This window comes from Engraulis encrasicolus, chromosome 24 (assembly GCF_034702125.1).
Source record: "Engraulis encrasicolus isolate BLACKSEA-1 chromosome 24, IST_EnEncr_1.0, whole genome shotgun sequence".
NCBI classification, from domain to species: domain Eukaryota; kingdom Metazoa; phylum Chordata; class Actinopteri; order Clupeiformes; family Engraulidae; genus Engraulis; species Engraulis encrasicolus.
This window is the reverse complement of record NC_085880.1, coordinates 22,134,519-22,153,383: the sequence shown is the minus strand read 5'-3', so window position 1 is coordinate 22,153,383 and position 18,865 is coordinate 22,134,519. Positions and strand designations below refer to the sequence as shown.

The 18,865-nt window shown below is 46.3% G+C and overlaps 1 protein-coding gene across 6 annotated transcripts in view; it reads left to right on the top strand.

Annotated features, from left to right (window-relative positions):
• Positions 1-18,865, top strand: part of gbf1 (golgi brefeldin A resistant guanine nucleotide exchange factor 1) — a 119,322-nt gene that overhangs the window by 48,252 nt on the left and 52,205 nt on the right. For all 6 annotated transcript variants that reach the window (XM_063191385.1, XM_063191386.1, XM_063191384.1 and 3 more), the window contains exon 4: positions 15,104-15,235. In XM_063191385.1, coding sequence (XP_063047455.1) covers positions 15,104-15,235 — 132 coding nt within the window. The remainder of the gene's footprint in view (positions 1-15,103; positions 15,236-18,865) is intronic.

The window sequence follows — 18,865 nt, the reverse complement described above, 5'->3', positions numbered from 1 at the left end:
TTTTGGACATAGGTGTAGAGCAATGATACAGTAGAGTCATGATGTGGTTTCATGCATTTAGGCCTATAGGCTACATAGCACTTGTGTTCAGGTAATTGAACCGTCAAGTCGTAACCAAATTATAGTTCTATCTGTCTCTTTTATCATTTCCATGTCATCTAGCTGTGGTCTGTTTAGTTCACCTTTGATTGTTTTATTGGCAAAGTCATTGTTCATGCTAGCCTATGCCTTCTGTGATTTGCAAATGCACTTAAGCCTTGAATGCCATTGCTACATATTAGTCACATTGTTGATGATTGGCAGCATGCCTTTCATTAGGCTACCATCTAAAACAAAATTAAAATTAAAAAGCACAATTTTCATTGGCCAACACCCGTAGTAGGCCTACATATTCTACAGTAGTGCAGCGGCCCATACTACTTTGAGCCGTTCACTTAATTATTGAATCAGAATGAAATGTGCAAGAATCCCCTTATCCAGTGGCAGTGCATGGATGGTTGTGGAGTGTCAGTTATTGTCAGCTATTTCGTAAGGCTAAACAAACTTTTGATGTAAATCCACTTCTATCATTTCTAGCTGTTTCAATATCGTGACACAAACGTTGGGGTACAAACGCAATTGCTTAGCGAGAGACATATGTCGACTCGACTGGTCGCAGCTAGCGGAATCATTGCCTACCGCGTCCGCGACACTACAGTTGTTGGAGAAGTTCCTCCTACCTGTAAATAGCCTATGGAAATCCGTTCATGAGGGTTATTGCGAGCTGATCTTGGCGCTGTGGGCAGTTGATCGGCACCCGGGCCTGCTCTCTATTTCGTATTGAAAATCACTGTTCACCGCATCTCCAGTGTTCATTCGTTACGAAGTCTAGTATAGTCTATGGAATGTTTGTAGTGCTGATGACTTCAGTGCGCGGGGTTGGGGAAGCAGCAAATCACCGTGGACTAACGCAATTCGCGCGCGCCTTTCTTTGAGCTGCATTTTATATGAATGTTTTGTGACAGTATTGTGAACTTAAACGATATGCGAGGCTGTAGCTAAGGCTGCTTTTTGATAGCGATTTTGACTGCGGTAATGCATTTCACTTCAATGCTCTGCCCCGGTGTGGCTGCGTGAAGGTGGCTGCGTGAAGGTGCACCAGTTAGTAAGTGGTGCTGCTCAGGGCTCCTCCTCAGTGGTCCTTGCGCACCCTGTGGCAGGCCATGTAATAGCAGCGTGACGAACACACACTGTGGCAGGCCATGTAATAGCAGCGTGACGAACACACACTGTGGCAGGCCATGTAATAGCAGCGTGACGAACAGACACACAAATTCGGGCGATCACATAACCTCCTGGCGGAGGTAATAATAATAACAATAACAACATAAGCAAACATAAGCAACAACAATAACATAAGCTTGTGTTTTCTTTTAACAAAAAAAATCAATATAATTTCTCAGTTACTCAGTGAACTCTGACTCAACCCTCTTGTCTAGTTAGAACTTGCGCTGATATCAGTGTCCTCGGCTGTCTGCTTCCCACCTATACAGCACAGGCCGTTACTGGTACCCATCCAGTAGACGCTCCGCGGTGTGTTGAAATTAAACACAGATGTTTCCTTGAAGCACCTGTCTTGTCAGCAGACAATCCACTCAGAGCAAAGCCCTTCTCCCCAGTGACACGTCAGACCAAAGCAATCTATGTTTCCGCTGTATATATGAATGCAAACTATATTTCACCCACTGTCACTCAAACACACACACACACACACGCGCACACACACACATGCACACACACGCCTATGGACACACACAGACAGTAGCAATGCATCCAACAACAGCAGAGGTGCATGCGGGGCTGGGTGAGTTTGTGTGGTGTGTGGAGAAAGCTGGGTGAAAAGTTTTAATTTCTCCGGGGCTTTCAAATTGCCTATTTAGGTTGTTGGCTGAGTCGAGCAGAGATCAGAGCTTGTGCTGCACCATAGGGTGGTGGGTGGGTGTGTGTGTGTGTGTGTGTGTGTGTGTGTGTGTGTGTGTGTGTGTGTGTGTGTGTGTGTGTGTGTGTGTGTGTGTGTGTGTGTGTGTGTGTGTGTGTGTGTGTGTGTGTGTGTGTGTGTGTGTGTGTGTGTGTGTGTGTGTGTGTGTGTGTACACGCGTGCGCAAGGCACCAGGCCCACCTCTCTGGCCCTTAGACGATACATTGTTACATCCTAATTGCCCTCCTTCGACAAGTGCCAATTTTCTTTCAAGGCGAGGAACGATGGAGAGATTGAAGCGGAGAGAGAGAGAGCGAGGGGAGGAGTTGGAGGAGGGTGGATGGTCTGGTTGACATGCGTCAAACCTCCCCGATGGATGGATGGATGGATGACTGTGTCTTGTGGACCTTTCTTTTTTTTCTTTTCTTTTTCCATTCTTCTGCTTTCTTTTTTTCTTTCTTTTTTTGTGGTGAGAGGGGTATTCTCTTTGGATTTCATTTAGCCTGGCTTGGCCTGGCCTTGTTAGCGATGGCCCAGTCCACACACACACACACACACACACACACACACACACACACACACACACACACACACACACACACACACACACACACACACACACACACACACACACACACACACACACACACAAAACAAGGTGTAAGTCTGGTATCAAGGGCCTGAGATCAATAATCATCAGTGTTTGGTTTTGTGCCGCTAGGCCGGCTGTGGGGGTGACTGACTTCAACCTACACACGCGCAGTACCACACACACACACACACACACACACAATATCACAGTCTGTCTTTGCACAGAGACAGGGGCAAGACACACAAACACAACAGTCTATCCTTCCTCTCTCTTCGTCCCCTCTCTCTCTCCTGGCTGGAGTGTAAATTTAGCAGTCAGGTAATTCCTTCACTGAGAGTTGCTCTTGTTTGTAGATCATGTTTGTGTTTGTGCACGCATGGGAGATAGAGAGAGAGCGAGGGAGAGAGCGAGAGAGAGAGAGAGAGAGAGAGGTGTTGATATCAAGGTAAGCTTGACCGATTAATTTGCTGCCGTGGCGCTTACTGGTTGGAATTTGTTTTGTGGACAATTGCATATCAAATACACACACTTCGTTGTGTAGAAAACACACACACACACACACACACACACACACACACACACAGAGCAGCGCTGTCCTAAATGGTGATGTGTTGAAGGGGTGTATTATGCAGTGGAGCCAAAAGTCTTAAAATGTTTGGAGATTGAGCACGGCAGGGGCAGAATGTGTGCAATGCCCGCCATCATAAATAACACACATTCATCACGGCAGGCAGTCACATTCACGCTACTCACACATGCGGGCGGACGTGCGTACACACGCACTCACACTCACACGTGCACACACGCGCGCACACACACACACGCGCACGCACTCTCACACACGCACTCTCACACACGCATTACGTAGGCACGCAGAAACACTCGCTTGACCTGTGTGAACGGGGTAGTGGCTTGAGTCCTTTGATTTCCTGTGTGAATTCAGAAGCAACAATCAGGCCAGCTGATCTCACATCCCCAAGAATAAAACAACAGAAAAACATGCCCAACTCCCCAGATAAGACAACAAACACACACCATACACGCACAAGCGCACACACGCATACACACACACACACACACACTAGCACTCCCACACAGACACACATGCCAGAGATGAAACGCAGTGCAATAAGATGGCTGTATTAAAACATGTGTTTTCTGTTAGCGTTTTCATTATGCAGGTTCTGCAGCTTTGCAGCTCCTCTGTGTGTGTGTGTGTGTGTGTGTGTGTGTGTGTGTGTGTGTGTGTGTGTGTGTGTGTGTGTGTGTGTGTGTGTGTGTGTGTGCGTGCGTGTGTGTGTGTGTGAGCGAGTTTGTAAACTTGTCTATTTTTCGAGCTACTGTGTGCGCGGTGCGCGCGTGCTCGATTGGCTTGAGAGGGGTTGTGGGAAGAGGCCTGCTCCTGCGCTGGGACTTTAATCCGCTTGCCGTTTGATGTGTGCGGCCTGTTTGACGTGCTTCCCCTCCCACGGTCCTCTCCCTCTTTCTCTCTCTCTCTCTCTCTCTCTCTCTCTCTCTCTCTCTCTCTCTCTCTCTCTCTCTCTCTCTCTCTCTCTCTCTCTCTCTCTCTCTCTCTCTCTCTCTCTCTCTCTCTCTCAGAGCTACTGCAGCTACCAGTTACCTGTAAGGGAGGGGTGTAAGGGTGTTCACTGTAATGTTGTTCTGCTGAAGCAGTGGGTACAAATGATGAGCTGGTACATCATATTGTGCATCTTGTCTTTGCGTGTGTGTGTGTGTGTGTGTGTGTCGCTCTTGCTCTCCTTCTCTCTCTCTCTCTCTCTCTCTCTCTCTCTCTCTCTCTCTCTCTCTCTCTCTCTCCCTCTCTCTCTCTCTCTCTCTCTCTCTCTCACCCCCTCACTCTCTAGCACACACTCATTTTTTCTCTCTCTCTCTCTCTCTCACTCCTTGACCCTCTCTCTCTCTCTCTCTCTCTCTCTCTCCTTCTCCCTCTCTCTCTCTCTCTCTCTCTCCTTCTCTCTCTCTCTCTCTCTCTCTCTCTCTCTCTCTCTCTCTCTCTGAGCGTGGAAACTGGATGTATGTATGTGTGGTCCCCACACTGTGGTTATGTACAGTGTGCTTCATCCACACCCGGCTGAGCATGCCTGCCTGCCCCTGTTCTCCCTGAGGCAGTAGCCCTGTCTGATGCCCCCAGGCTCAGGGCTCTTAGGGCCACACTTGAGCCCTGAACTCTGCAGCCCTCCACTCTCCTCTCCTCTCCTCTCCTCTCCTCCTCTCCTCTCCCTACTCTCCATCCCCCTCATTAGGGTACCACTGCTGACAGCAGATACATGCACCCGTGGAGGGCAGAGGGAAACTCATTTAGGAACATGTGTGTGTGTGTGTGTGTGTGTGTGTGTGTGTGTGTGTGTGTGTGTGTGTGTGTGTGTGTGTGTGTGTGTGTGTGTGTGTGTGTGTGTGTGTGTGTGTGTGTGTGTGTGTGTGTGTGTGTGTTCGTGTGTTCGTGTGTGTGTTCGTATGGCTCGTTGCAGTGAATTGTATGGCACTGTTTCAGCTGGTAGTGTGAACGTAGGGATTCCTGTGGGTGTCTGAAAGTGGCAGTTAATACAGGCCTGAAGAATTGAGGCCTGAAAAAAATCCAATTGAAATGCCATTGAATAGTGAAGATCCTCAGGGGCTCAAAAATCCCACTTTTGTGAAAGCACCGCACCTCTACATTTGGCATGCATGACCATACTGCTGAAACCAACGCACTGTGATGCCACTGTGATGTGCACACAGGCATGCACAGCACACACACAGTAACAGCAACACTTGGTCTTAGATGCACTTTTGCACATGCACGCACACACACGCACACACACGTGCGCACGCACACTTGGCTGCTTCTTCTGCTACTGTGTTGTGTAATTGACTCAGGTGAGGTTGGGGTCTTAGTGGGTCTTAGGCTGGTCAATGTCACAGGGAGGTCACGGGGAGAGTGCAGAGATGCTCTCTGATTGTCTTTCTCATTACCTGTTTATATACCTTCTCACCTTAGCCCAGGGATTGACCCGATGACACGCACTCATATTTATCCTTTGGTTAGAGCCAGGGGGAGAGTTGGAGTGGTGTGTGTGTGTGAGAGAGACAGAGAGCGTGAAGAAGGAGAGGGGGTGGGGGTGAAGAGAGATGGCGTTGATGGGCCTGTGTTAAATGCTAGCAGACGGATCAATACACTGCAATTGAGTCCTCCAAAACTGTGTGTGTGTGTGTGTACGCCATGCTGTGCTCTGCTTACCCCTCTGATCGCTCGTGATGAAGTCTTTATTAGCCTCTATTGACCGATTCATTTGAGCTCCACTTGTCTATCCCCCTCCTCTCTCTTCATCTCTCCATTTCTCCATCCTTCCTTCCTTCTTCTTCTTCTACACGCCGCCTCCTCCTTCGCGTCTCTTCATATCGTCTACCTCATCGTCGTGTTACACACTTCAGCACTCCACTTGAACCCTGTGCAGCAGCCACCGTATTTCAAGAGAAGATTGTTATAGTGTTGTTTTTTTTCAGGGGATTCGTTTAAAAAAGAAGAAAAAATCAATTCATATTTGAATTTTGATTCAAGTAGTAACAAACTCGAAATTGACTCATAAAGAATCGAGTGTAGCCATTTTTTGTTGCTCAGTTTTGAAGTGGCATTGTCCTAAATAGAATTACAGTCAGTCACCATTCCAAGCTATTTTTTAGAAATCCAGCTTGACATCTGTAATTTTTTGGCCAGAACCTAAGAATGGTTACAGGACAGATTGACCACAGAATGCCCAGCTTTCTCTTTCCACACTCAACAATTAGCCACACAAATAGAAAATAAAATATTGATGTTTTTGGGTTTTTTGTGTACATCATAATTACAGAATATAAATCCAAAGCATTCATGCATCCCTGTGAAAAAAACTATTGTTACAAATAACTTGCATCCAAAAATTGTGAAAGCGCTGCAATCGTGCAAGAGTGGTGTCTGTGCAAATACAATTCACGACTTTCAAACTGTATCAAAAACATGGAATTTTCTACATATTTAGGTTTAGTAGTTAGGAAATGGATCACACTCAGTTTTTCTTCTTTCTTGTTGTTTTCTTTTTATTTGAACATTGCAGGGACTGATATGACAGACGTTTCGGCTGCACAGAGCCTTCTTCAGTCAGTGTCACCCTCTCGGCTCTGTGCAGCCGAAACGTTGGTCATATCAGGCAAGGCAAGGCAAGGCAAGTTTATTTGTATGGCGCAATTCATACACAGGTGCAACTCAATGTGCTTCACAAAATTAACAGATGCAAAAAGAAAGGAAACAGGGATGAAAGAAGGAAATAAATTAGAGTCAAAGAACATTTAAAACATTAAGATAAAACAAGGTAAAATAAATAAATAAAATAAAATAAACATAAAAAAGAATGATGTATAATTTAAGCTAGGGGAAAGCATCTGAGAACAGCTTTGTCTTGAGTCTAGATTTAAAGCCATCAATAGTGGGTGCATTTTTTACGTCATCTAGCTGGTTCCAAAGCTTTGAAGCATAGAAGCTAAAGGCTGCCTCTCCACACTTTGTTTTGACTTTTGGAATCACCAGCAAATTCTTCTCCGTTGACCTTTAGTGACCTGGTTAGTGCATACAGCTGAAACATATCCAGTAGATATGTGGGTCCCATTCCATTTAATGATTTTTAACACAAGAAGCATTGCCTTAAAATCAATTCTGTAGCTTACTGGGAGCCAATGCAGCGATCTTAAAATTGGAGTAATGTGGTCGAGCTTCCTTGTTTTTGTAAGAACCCTTGCTGCTGCATTTTGTACAAGTTGAAGCTGTTTGATGGTATTTTTGGGGAGGCCTGTAAAAAGACTGTTACAGTAATCAACCTTACCAGATCATGCTTAGACATAAGGCCCCTAAATTTAGAGACGTTTTTTATGTGATAAAATGCAGACTTAGTAATGGCTTTCATGTGACTGTTGAAGTTTAGGTCCCTGTCAATGTCATGATTTTTAACTGTATCCCTTGCTTTCAGTCCCTTCGTTTCAAGGATAGTAGCAATCTTTTGTCTCTCCTCTCTTTTCCCAAATATAATTACTTCAGTTTTATCTGTGTTCAGCTGGAGGAAATTGTGAGACATCCATTTGTTAATTTGGTCAATGCAATGATGGAGTGATTGAAGGGGGGTTTAGTCATTGGGGGACATAGATAAGTAGAGTTCGGTATCATCCGCATAGCTATGGTAATTTATGGAGTTATTCTCGATAGTGTGTCCCAGTGGCAGCATATTCAGATTGAACAGTAGTGGTCCCAGAATGGAGCCCTGGGGGACCCCACAGTTCAGAGACATCGGTGATGAGGTATGTCTTCCAATGGCGACAAATAACTTCTTTGTTCAGTCCCTGCAATGTTCAAATAAAAAGAAAACAAAAAGAAAGAAGAAAAACTGAGTGCGATCCATTTACTAACTACTAGATTACTTCAGAGATGCACCAACAAGACGGAAGAGTGCAGTGTGTGGAAGATATACATATTTAGGTTTGAATTTGTGGCTGTCTCTGGGTGGAGCTGTGATGCACAAATGGGTGAGAAGTCTTGCACGTGCAAATGCCATGTACTAGCTGTGTGGACGACGTGCATGGCGGAGTTTCCCTATGTGCCCAGAAACAGCAATACAGGGGTGCATTTCTGGAAAGGGTAGTTGTTAGCAGTTAGCAACTTCGGTAGTTGCCAATGGGAAATTGCGTTGCAACCAACGAAGTAGCTAAAATAGTTAACAACTACGCTTTCCAGAAATGCAGCCCAGATTAGTACTTTAGCCTGCAACAGTTTTGATGAAACAACAGATGAAGATTACTGATGTAGAAATGAAATGTATTCATTTCTCCAGTGACTAAAATAATACTTTAAAACTAAAGCATGCCAAATTGTATGCGGTTTCAGTCCCTGCCTGATTTTGGGGTCACACATTTTGTGAATGGCCCAAAAGCCACACTGTGTTGAAGCATGGCATTTAACTCATTGGCTGCCTAAGCCGTCGAATGACGTCATTTCGAATAGTGACGCCCCCTGCCTTCGACGTCGCTTGCCGATATTTGCGTTTTTTTACAGCCACGCCTTGAGGACGGTCTAACCTATGTTGTGTATTAATTTCACGCCTCTAGTCATGTTCTAACTGTTCCTGTAGGTGGCAGAAGTGTCCTTAGGAACAGTCAGGGCAGGGCATTAGCTCACATCAAGAGGAAATGTCAAGACAAAAACATCCCTTTTTACTATTATAATCTCAAAAGTTGCAAAAGTAGCAAAATCATTTTTGAAAGTATGCACCTGTGACAGTAGTCTACTTTCTTGCCCTCTGATTTTAACACAGGTATTCTACTGATTTTAGTAGAGCCTGACAAAAAAAAAAACTTCCTCTCATGACCAAAATACACCCCCCTGTTGCCATCTAGCTAGTAGGCATTGTAACTAGCTTGCCCAAAATACACCATGTTCAACCAGAGATGATCTGTGTGGCAACTGTTTCATTTTGGATAATGTGATCAGCCTACACAACATCAGGATGATGCGTACAAAAGATCATCTAACAGGAAAATGCACGGGACTAGTGGTCACCTCAGTTGGGAATGTTTGGCTATTGTTTGCTACGCTAGCTAGCTAGCACGAAATCGCTAACAATTTACAACTAAGCCTAAATAAAGGAGCCTTGGTAAGTCAACTATTTTTACTCATTCTACAGTTGCAGTTATGGATCTGTATAGTATGATCAGCTTACTGTATCATCAAAAAGACAGGGGGGTTGCAGATTCTTGGAACAGAGTAGGCTAGCCTTTGTGTCTGGTCAGACACATTCAGCTCACATGAGAAAGCATTGCACTTAGCCTCAGACCAGCTAGCCTTCCCCACTCCAATCGGCTTGTGAAATGTTGGATATGTGATCAGTACTTTATCAAAAGAAAATTCATTGAACAATATATGACAAGATAGCAGAAACATGATGACAGTAATCATCAATCTGCAAATTGTCCGCTCTGCCAAAGAAGCAGCAGTAAGCTAAGTTGTGCTGCCTGCCTGCCTGTCTCCCAGTTCACACGGTACAGGAGGAAACAAATCAGCTGTGATTTGATCCCCAACGAGAGGACTACATGCTAAACAGAGGGACTATGAGACAGTATTTCTGAGTTTAGTATTTCACATGAGTTACATGCACCTGCTGTCATGATCCATTGTGCGCGCCAGCAACAAACCAAAACACTATTGTTTTCAAGCCCATCCCGTTATATTTCAGTACAGTATTAGGTTGAAAAGACCATACAAACGATCTTTTGTTCTGGCTACAGATGACAGGAGACTCTGTAATAGCATCTGATAGGTTTGGAGTTGTTAGGACGGTGTCATTATGAGCAAAAACACTTGCAATTATAGGTCAACTTCAAATGGCGTTTTCTCAGCTTTTTGTCTAGAAAGCAGCATTTTGGCGAATTCCACTTATTTTCAACAGATGATTATGAAAGAACGGAAAGGGGTAGAGAGACACCGTTTTTTTCTGATGACAGATGAGCGTCTAATCTGTGTTTTGATAGGTATGGTGTTGACATAGACACAGAACTCAATTTTCTGTGAGCCTCCAAAAAACACCCAAAATGCTGAAAAATCTCTGGCACTCTGGGTTACCCTTTTATGAAAATGGCTGGCAGCCAATGAGTTAATGAAAGCACGACTCAACTGACTCCAACTGTGGACTTCAGAACAGGGATGCTGGTCATTTGCTAACCTCTGTCGGGGCGAGTGAGGGTGTGTGAGGCTGCCGTGAGACCCCGTGTTGGCTTTGCTCTTCACATATCAGGGCCGTGTCGTCACGCTGGTGTGGCTGCCAGAGCAGACTGCTGATTCCAAAGGGGCCCTGAACATGAAGGAAAGCAAAACATCGGACAGTGGGGGATGGGGTGCGGACAAAGACAATACACTCTTATACTCACCCGTGCACATGCACTCACATGAACACACATACACCCACATACAGTCACACACACTCACATACTAGTCCACACACACTTACTTGCACTTACACTTACACAAAGCTTAAGTGAAAGGCAAATATGCCGGGTGTCTGTATCTGTACTGGCGGCGTCTGTGGCGGTGAGCTCTTTTCTTTGCTTTGCTAGGCGGCGTTGGCGTGTGATGAGAGCGCCGACAAGAAATCTGGTCACGCAAAAAAAAAAAAAGAAACCCTTCCAAAAATCTGCGTCTTTAATATCCAAACACTGCACTGGCTGCCTTGCCTCTCCTCGCATGGTGTACGCAGGGTCCAGCAGCCTTGCAATAGGGGTCATATGGCCGAGGCCAGAGCATCACGGAGGAGAAAAAATAATAAATTGGGCCCAAGCTCCGCTCAGTTCATCTCAGGGCTTTGAAGTCACAAGTTATTCTTTTTCATTTTTTTTTCACCCCCCCCAAACCCTCCCTCTCCCCTCTGTTCCTTTTTTCCTTCACCACCCTCCCCTCCCCTGTCTTCCTCCATCTCCAAACACCACAGCCCCCCACCCCCCCTGATCGCAGCAGCCGTTTCGGGTCGGGCCTAATCCCGGCGGTATTGCTCCAGCAAGGCAGTGTGGGGGCTCGCAGCGCAGCGGAGCAGGGGAGGGCTTTTCGTGACTGCGCTAATTTGCCGCTTGTTGTTTTACCTGGTTTGTGTTTGGGGAGGGGATTGAGACTGGGGGCTGGAGGGGACACAGAGGTAGAGGCTTCTGGATGGAGACGCATGAGAAATATGAAGACAACACGGGCATTGAGAGAGAGAGAGAGAGAGAGAGAGAGAGAGAGAGAGAGAGAGAGAGAGAGAGAGAGAGAGAGAGAGAGAGAGAGAGAGAGAGAGAGAGAGAGAGAGAGAGAGAGAGAGAGAGAGAGAGGAGAGAGAGAGAGAGAGAGAGAGAGAGAGAGAGAGAGAGAGAGAGAGAGAGAGAGAGAGAGAGAGAGAGAGAGAGAGAGAGAGAGAGAGAAGAGAGAGAGAGAGAGAGAGAGAGAGAGAGAGAGAGAGAGAGAGAGAGATAATTGCTACACTGTAGAAGAATGCTTTGCCAATGAAAGTACTTCACTGTGTGAATTTGAGATGGAAGGTGGAGAGATAGAAGGGGCAGACAGACAGAGAGAGAGCAAGAGAGAGAGATATATTAAAGCCAGTGTGGGAGAAGAGGAGGGTAGGCAGAATAGGAGAGGTTGAAGAGGGCATAAAATGAGCATGTGGGCAGCAGGACAAAACATGCAGAATACACAATTTATATAAAAAAGAAAAGAACACACAAAATTGACAATCATGTAAAGGAAGAATCTGATGATAAGAGCACGAGGTGGTGAACAGGGGGATGTAGAAGAAAGGGACTGAAGATACTGGGGAAGGGATAGATAATGGTGGGGAGAGGTGGGGGAGACTGAGGAAGCAACACTGTGGAAATGTAGTGAGTGTGGGCCGTTCAGAAAGAGAGAGGATGGAAGACCAAGCGAGAGGATGCTGAGTACGAGAGATCTTGTCTGGTGGGGTGGGTCAGAAAAGAGAGAGAGTTTGATTGAATTCTAGTTATTGTGTGCGTGCGTGCGCGCCCGTGCGTGCATGTCAGCAAGAGAGAGTAAGCTGGTGAGTTGGCCTCCGGAGCTTTCCCACCAAAGTCTTTTCTATTGCGAGCAACCCCCCCACCCCCACACCCCCCCCCCCACACACACACACACACACACACACACACACACACACACACACACACACACACACACACACATACACACTGCACCTCCCCCCAATTGTGTTTGCGATGGATCAGGGGATCTGCTCCAGAGGTTGTCACACACAAACACACACACACACACACACACACACACACACACACACACGCAATATGTTATGTTTACACACGTATAAATGCAGATGTTCATTCACGCGTACTCTTGCACTTATAATAGGTCCAGAGGCATGCCCTCTCTTAGGCCAGCAATGCAATATGTATGGCACAATCCCTCCTGCCTGCCCCACATTGTTTACAATGCAACTTGAATTTCCCAGCGTGGGATTTGGCTTTTGCCGTGTTTGTGTTTGTGTGTGCGCATGCGTGCGTGGCGTGCATGTGTGAATAGTGTGCGCGCGCGCACGTGTGTGTTCGGTCAGTGTGTGCGCCCGCGTTCGTGTGTGTTTGGTTAGTGTGTGTGTGTGTGTACGTGCAGTGTGTGTGGTGAATTGTATGCGTGCATGTGTTCAGTGTGTTTGCGATCCCAGAGGCTACTAGTCGAACCCCTCCTGTCTCTAATGTTCCATCTCTCTCTGTGTCTCTAATACACACACACACACACACTCATACACACACACACTCATACACACACACACTCATACACACACACACTCATACACACACACTCATACACACACACTCATACACACACACACACACACACACACACACACACACACACACACACACTCGCACTCGCAATCACGCACAGCCCAGAGCCCAGGGCTGGGTCGAGTCATTTTCATTAATGCTAAATCCCACATCCTACACGCTGGCCTTAGCACAGAGCTTTTGGAAATTGAGTTGTAATAAGACACCCCCCACTGCCAAGGTGTCTCTCTCTCTCTTGCTCGCTCTCTCGCTCTCTCTCTCTCTCTCTCTCTCTCTCTCTCTCTCTCTCTCTCTCTGTTGCTCTCTCTTTAATTCTCTCACACACTCTCTTGCTTTCTCGCTCACACACTCTCTCTCTCTCTCTCTCTCTCTCTCTCTCTCTCTCTCTCTCTCTCTCTCTCTCTCTCTCTCCCTCTCTCTCTTTATTAGCCTCACCCCTCTCACTTTGTCTTTTTTTCTGTCTCTTTCTCACACACTCTCACTCTCGTCTCATCCATTTTCTTAGTTCTTGCATGCCGAAAGCGGGACTTTTGTCTTTGCTGTTAGGTCATGTGATATATGTTTGCTGAATTCTGCTCTTCTGACTTTAATTTTAGTCTTAATCTCAGTCTTATATTCTCAAGCTCTTCTATACACCATACATGCACAGGTATCGTAGACACACACACACACACACACATAGGGCTGGGCGATATGGAAAAAAAACTATATCACGATATTTATTACTTTATATCACGATAACGATATATATCACGATATAGCACAATTACGTACGTTTTCAGTTATTCTCTTTATTTGCTCTTTATTTTTTCATGTCGCAAAACAACCTTTCTTTAAAATGGATCTTTTTATTCTTACTTTTACAGTTACATGAACTTATAGTGTGTATTGTGAAAACATTAAATGCAATTAAATGATATTCAATTGTATAAAATTGAAAATTACTATCACGATATAAACGATATAGGATATTTATTTATATCACGATAACGATATATATCGTCATATTGCCCAGCCCTACACACACACACACATACACACACACTATTATTTTGTCATGCCAGCATAGCACCTCCTCCCCAAAATGCGCACGCACGCACGCACGCACACACACACACACACACACACACACACACACACACACACACACACACACACACACACACACACACACACACACACACACACACACACACACACACACACACACACACACACACACACACACACAGCATCTGGAACTAGTAGGCTGGCTCCCATGGACGCAGTGCTAGGGCTAATGCGATAAAGCTGTATACCTGTTAGCACAGTCTTAGTTGACACTTTGAGAGAGTTGTTTTGTGACTCACTGTAGCGTGAAGACTTAATGATAAATGCACCTTGTTCCAGTCCAACACTGTTCCCTTTTGACTGGTGTTGGCTGGCATCAGAAACATGTGGTCAGCATTGGAAAGGTTAAGTTGTTCACAGTTTCACATGAAATCTCTAAAAGTGTACATTTTTTGGTGACGCAAGTTTAGAAATTACATCGACCTTACAAAACCTTTGTCATTTCAGGGGACCTTGTGAAGGTTGTAGGTGTTTGTCATGGTGGCTACCTTGACTGTAACATGCTAGTGGGATACCCCTCTTTTAGGGCTTTCAGGTCGACCAGAACGGAGCCGGTGCTGGTGCCAGCACTAGTTACGTTCGGCACCACAGTGCTTATGTGCGAACCACATACCGGGCTCTTAACTTTTTCCGCATGTGACTGTTACCCGAATGAACCTGCTGATGGCCACGCTGTCGTCACGGTTCGCGGAGAAAAGCCTTGTATTTTGTGATTCGCATTGCGAACCAACTTTCCGGTTCACGAACGCTAAAATCTGTGGCGTGAACATGATGGCCGGTTCCGCGATTAGGTGTGGGAACGGGCAACGGCACGATTCTCAGTCGGCCTGAATGCGCTATTTGTGTTTTTTCTGTGTTCCTCTGCTGTTGAGAAGTTCCAGGTCATCTCATGCCAGGCCAGTGGGTTTGTGTTCACTAAGCCACGCTAACCAGCTACTCTGCCTCCTGTGTAACATTTGCAAATGTAGGCAGCCTCTGTGGTTCATGGTGATTAAAATCTCTCTCTCTCTCTCTCTCTCTCTCTCTCTCTCTCTCTCTCTCTCTCTCTCTCTCTCTCTCTCTCTCTCTCTCTCTCTCTCTCTCTCTCTCTCTCTCAGCTCTCTCGGATGTGGAACCCATCGTGTTCTTGCGGCCCTTTCTGGAAGTGGTGCGTTCCGAGGACACCACTGGACCAATCACAGGCCTCGCCCTGACCTCCGTCAACAAGTTCCTCTCCTACGGCCTTATAGGTGAGTGCTCTCATTCTCTCTCTCTCTCTGTCTCTCTCCCTCTGTTCATCATCATCTGTCTTTGTCTCAATCTCTATCATTCACTCTCTATGTTCTCTCTCTAGCTCTGTCTCTTGTTTTACTAGTTTTCTCTAAAAAATATATATGTTTTTGTCTTAGTTCTCTGTCTCTCTTTCTTTCTCATTCTCTCTCTTTCTCCCTTGCCCCCACAAAAATACAGGGTGCAACCCTCTCAATTTACCACAAAAATACAGGGTGCAACATCAGTAGACTTGCATTATGATATGAACCCCCCCTCCCCTATTTTCATCAACATACTTACAAGACCACATTCAAGAAGTTCTCATGCACTTCCTCTTTTTTGGCAAGATCAGAGTGTTTGATTTCTTGTTCATTTCTTGCATTTTCTAATTCAAATCGAGTATAACCAGACCGTCGCACATGCACAAAGAGGTGATGTCAGCACAGGACGTGCATCTGCAGAGGCTGTCTGGCGTCTAGCTGTTAATATGAGCAGTCAGCAAAATGGGCTATTCTTCCCACACAGATATACACACACACACAGATGCACACAGAGACACACAGAAAACAGATGCATTATATTCCAAACAAAATGTTGTATCATTGTTGCGTTTGCTGTGTTGGCAAAGGCTCCCTGTAACCCACGCATGCATACGAATACAGAACACGCACAAACGCACACTTGCATGTACGAACGCACGCACGCAATGCACACACACGCACAAATACAGACATACCCCCACACACAGCACAGCACACAGAGCCCTTGTGCTGGGGCTTTGGCTAATGTGCGAAATATCCGCTGCTTCTCCAGATGTTCCCTGTCGCTCGCATTTCATTTGTTTTCGGCAATGACGTTCCTAAATAGCAGAAGTAGTGGAATAAATACTCCAGTCCGCAAACACAACACACAACAACAGCTGTCTGCTCTCCCCCCAAACACTCCCCTACACACACACCCAGGCCCAAGCCCAAGCCCAGGCCCAAGCCCCACCACATCCCTGACCTCGTTTAATACCCAGCCTCACACCCATACATCTAGTGTGTGTGTGTGTGTGTGTGTGTGTGTGTGTGTGTGTGTGTGTGTGTGTGTGTGTGTGTGTGTGTGTGTGTGTGTGTGTGTGTGTGTGTGTGTGTGTGTGTGTGTGTGTGTGTGTGTGTGTTAGGGTAAAGGGTGGGGGTGGTATTGCTTGTGTGTGTGTGTGTACAGGGTATGTATTAGGGCTGTAACGATATTGTATCGAACCGAGAAATCGTAGTATGTATGCATGTCTGTTACGGGTGCTTCTTGTACTGTACCTGAGGTTCCGTGTAAGAGTTTGTTGACACTGGGTTATTAGGGGAATAACATTCACTGATGACTTTTCATGGGGCCTGTGTGTGTTTGCATGTTGTGGGTGTACGTGCACGAACGTTTGTGTGTATACATACTGTGTTTTTCTGTGTGTGTTCGCCTGTGTGTGTGCCTGTGTGCGTGTTGGGTTTGAAGGGTGGAGCTCTCCAGTGGCGGAACAATTGCACACAGGGCCCCAGGGCAAGACACTGATGGGGCTCCCACACAACCTCCCAAGGTTACAATAGGGCCCCCACCACAAATACAGGTGGGCCCTGGGTCCCGGAGCAAACGCCCTGCTTGCCCTCCCTATAGCTCCGCCCCCTGGAGCTCTCCTTCTCTCTCTCCCCCAGTGTCCAGTGCAGGAGCTGGCTGCCATAGGAGGCTGCAATACCCATTCTCCCATCTGCTCAATTCATGCCTACAAACACAATCAACCACTAGCCGCACAGAGATGGCCAAAATGAATATCTGATTTTGTGTGTGTGTGTGTATGTGCACTTGTGTATGTGTGTGTGTGTGCGTCTAAGTGTGCACGTGTGTGTGTTTTGGGACAAAATGAATGCGTGCCCAGCACCATTGTTGGATCACACACCTCACAAATCACTCCTGGACTCCCAGAGACCTGCTGTCATTCTAAATCCATCGCCCGCTTCCCTAATCCCTCCTTCTCTCTCTCTGTCTGTCTCTCCGTCTCTCCATCTCTCCCTACATCACACACACACACACACACACACACACACACACACACACTCACCGCATCTCATCAGCGGGCTTCGCAGGGACACGTTGTCTAGGCAACGACTCTTGTGCCGATAGCCGGTAAAGAATTGAAGATCGTCGTCAATTCACACTCACGTGTGCGCACGCATGCACACACACACACACACACACACACACACACACACACACACACACACACACACACACACACACACACACACACACACACACACACACACACACACACACACACACACACACACACACTTTCTTTTCCTGGGAGAAAAAAATAGGGAATTTTCTCTACATACACAAACCCACCCATGGTCATGTACACACAAATTAAGTTAATTTAGTATTTTGAAAAATATTGGATGGTCCATCAATTTAAAAAGAAGAACAACTTATTAACTTGACACAGACATACCAAAGAACATTTCAAATTACATTGTTCTGACAGTTGTTTACACTCCCAGGACCGGATCCATCCCACACACACACACACACACACACACGCACACACACACACACACACACACACACACACACACACACACACACACACACACACACACACACACACACACACACACACACACACACACACACACACACACACACACACAAATGCCTAAAATCACACCCAAAACAAAGGGTATTCAGACCCCATTGCTCACACACTCGCGTCCAAACACGCTGCCTGCCACACAGCTCATTCACACTCTTCTTTTTCTTACGCAACTACGCACATGGTACACACACCATAGGCGGCGTGGCGTGCATATAGGCAGGCCAGGCAGCGTTAATTCTTTGTGACAGAATAGGTGTGGCCCGGCCAGGGGCTGTGACCTCAGTGGTAGGGAGGCCTCCCTCTGTCTGGACGAACACACACACACACACACACACACACACACACACACACACACACACACACACACACACACACACACACACACACACACACACACACACACACACACACACACACACACACACACACACACACAGTTTGCTCATGCACGCAGTTCCCACAACACATGCACATACCTAGTGGTGTGCATGGGCACTGCCCTTACGATTCGCTTCTATTAAGATCCGGTAGGTAACGAGTTGATTCGATTCAGTCCGATTCTACGATGCACTGCAATGCATTACATTTCTACTAGAGGTGCTCCGATTGCTCGGCAGCCGATCATGCTCGGCCGATAATGGCCAAAAATAGCCTGATCGGTGATCGGAAAAACATGCCGATCAAAAAACCGATCCAGAGATATTAAATTCCTCACGCAACCATTTCGCCTTTACACCTGGCGCTGCCTGCATGTAGCCTAGGTGCTGGCTCTGCACAGCTGCTGCACCAAAATAAGGCATCTTTACTTGTCTTTAACTTTTTGGAATTCCCTCCTTCATTTTCACCATTTATAATCATATCTGCATCAACAATGATCTGATTTTCCGATCCATGCGCAGTTTACATGACGCTTGTAATTTGTGAATGACGTGTCAGTCTCGCCATGTTCACTATTTTGAGTTACAGCCTGTCAGCACGCAAC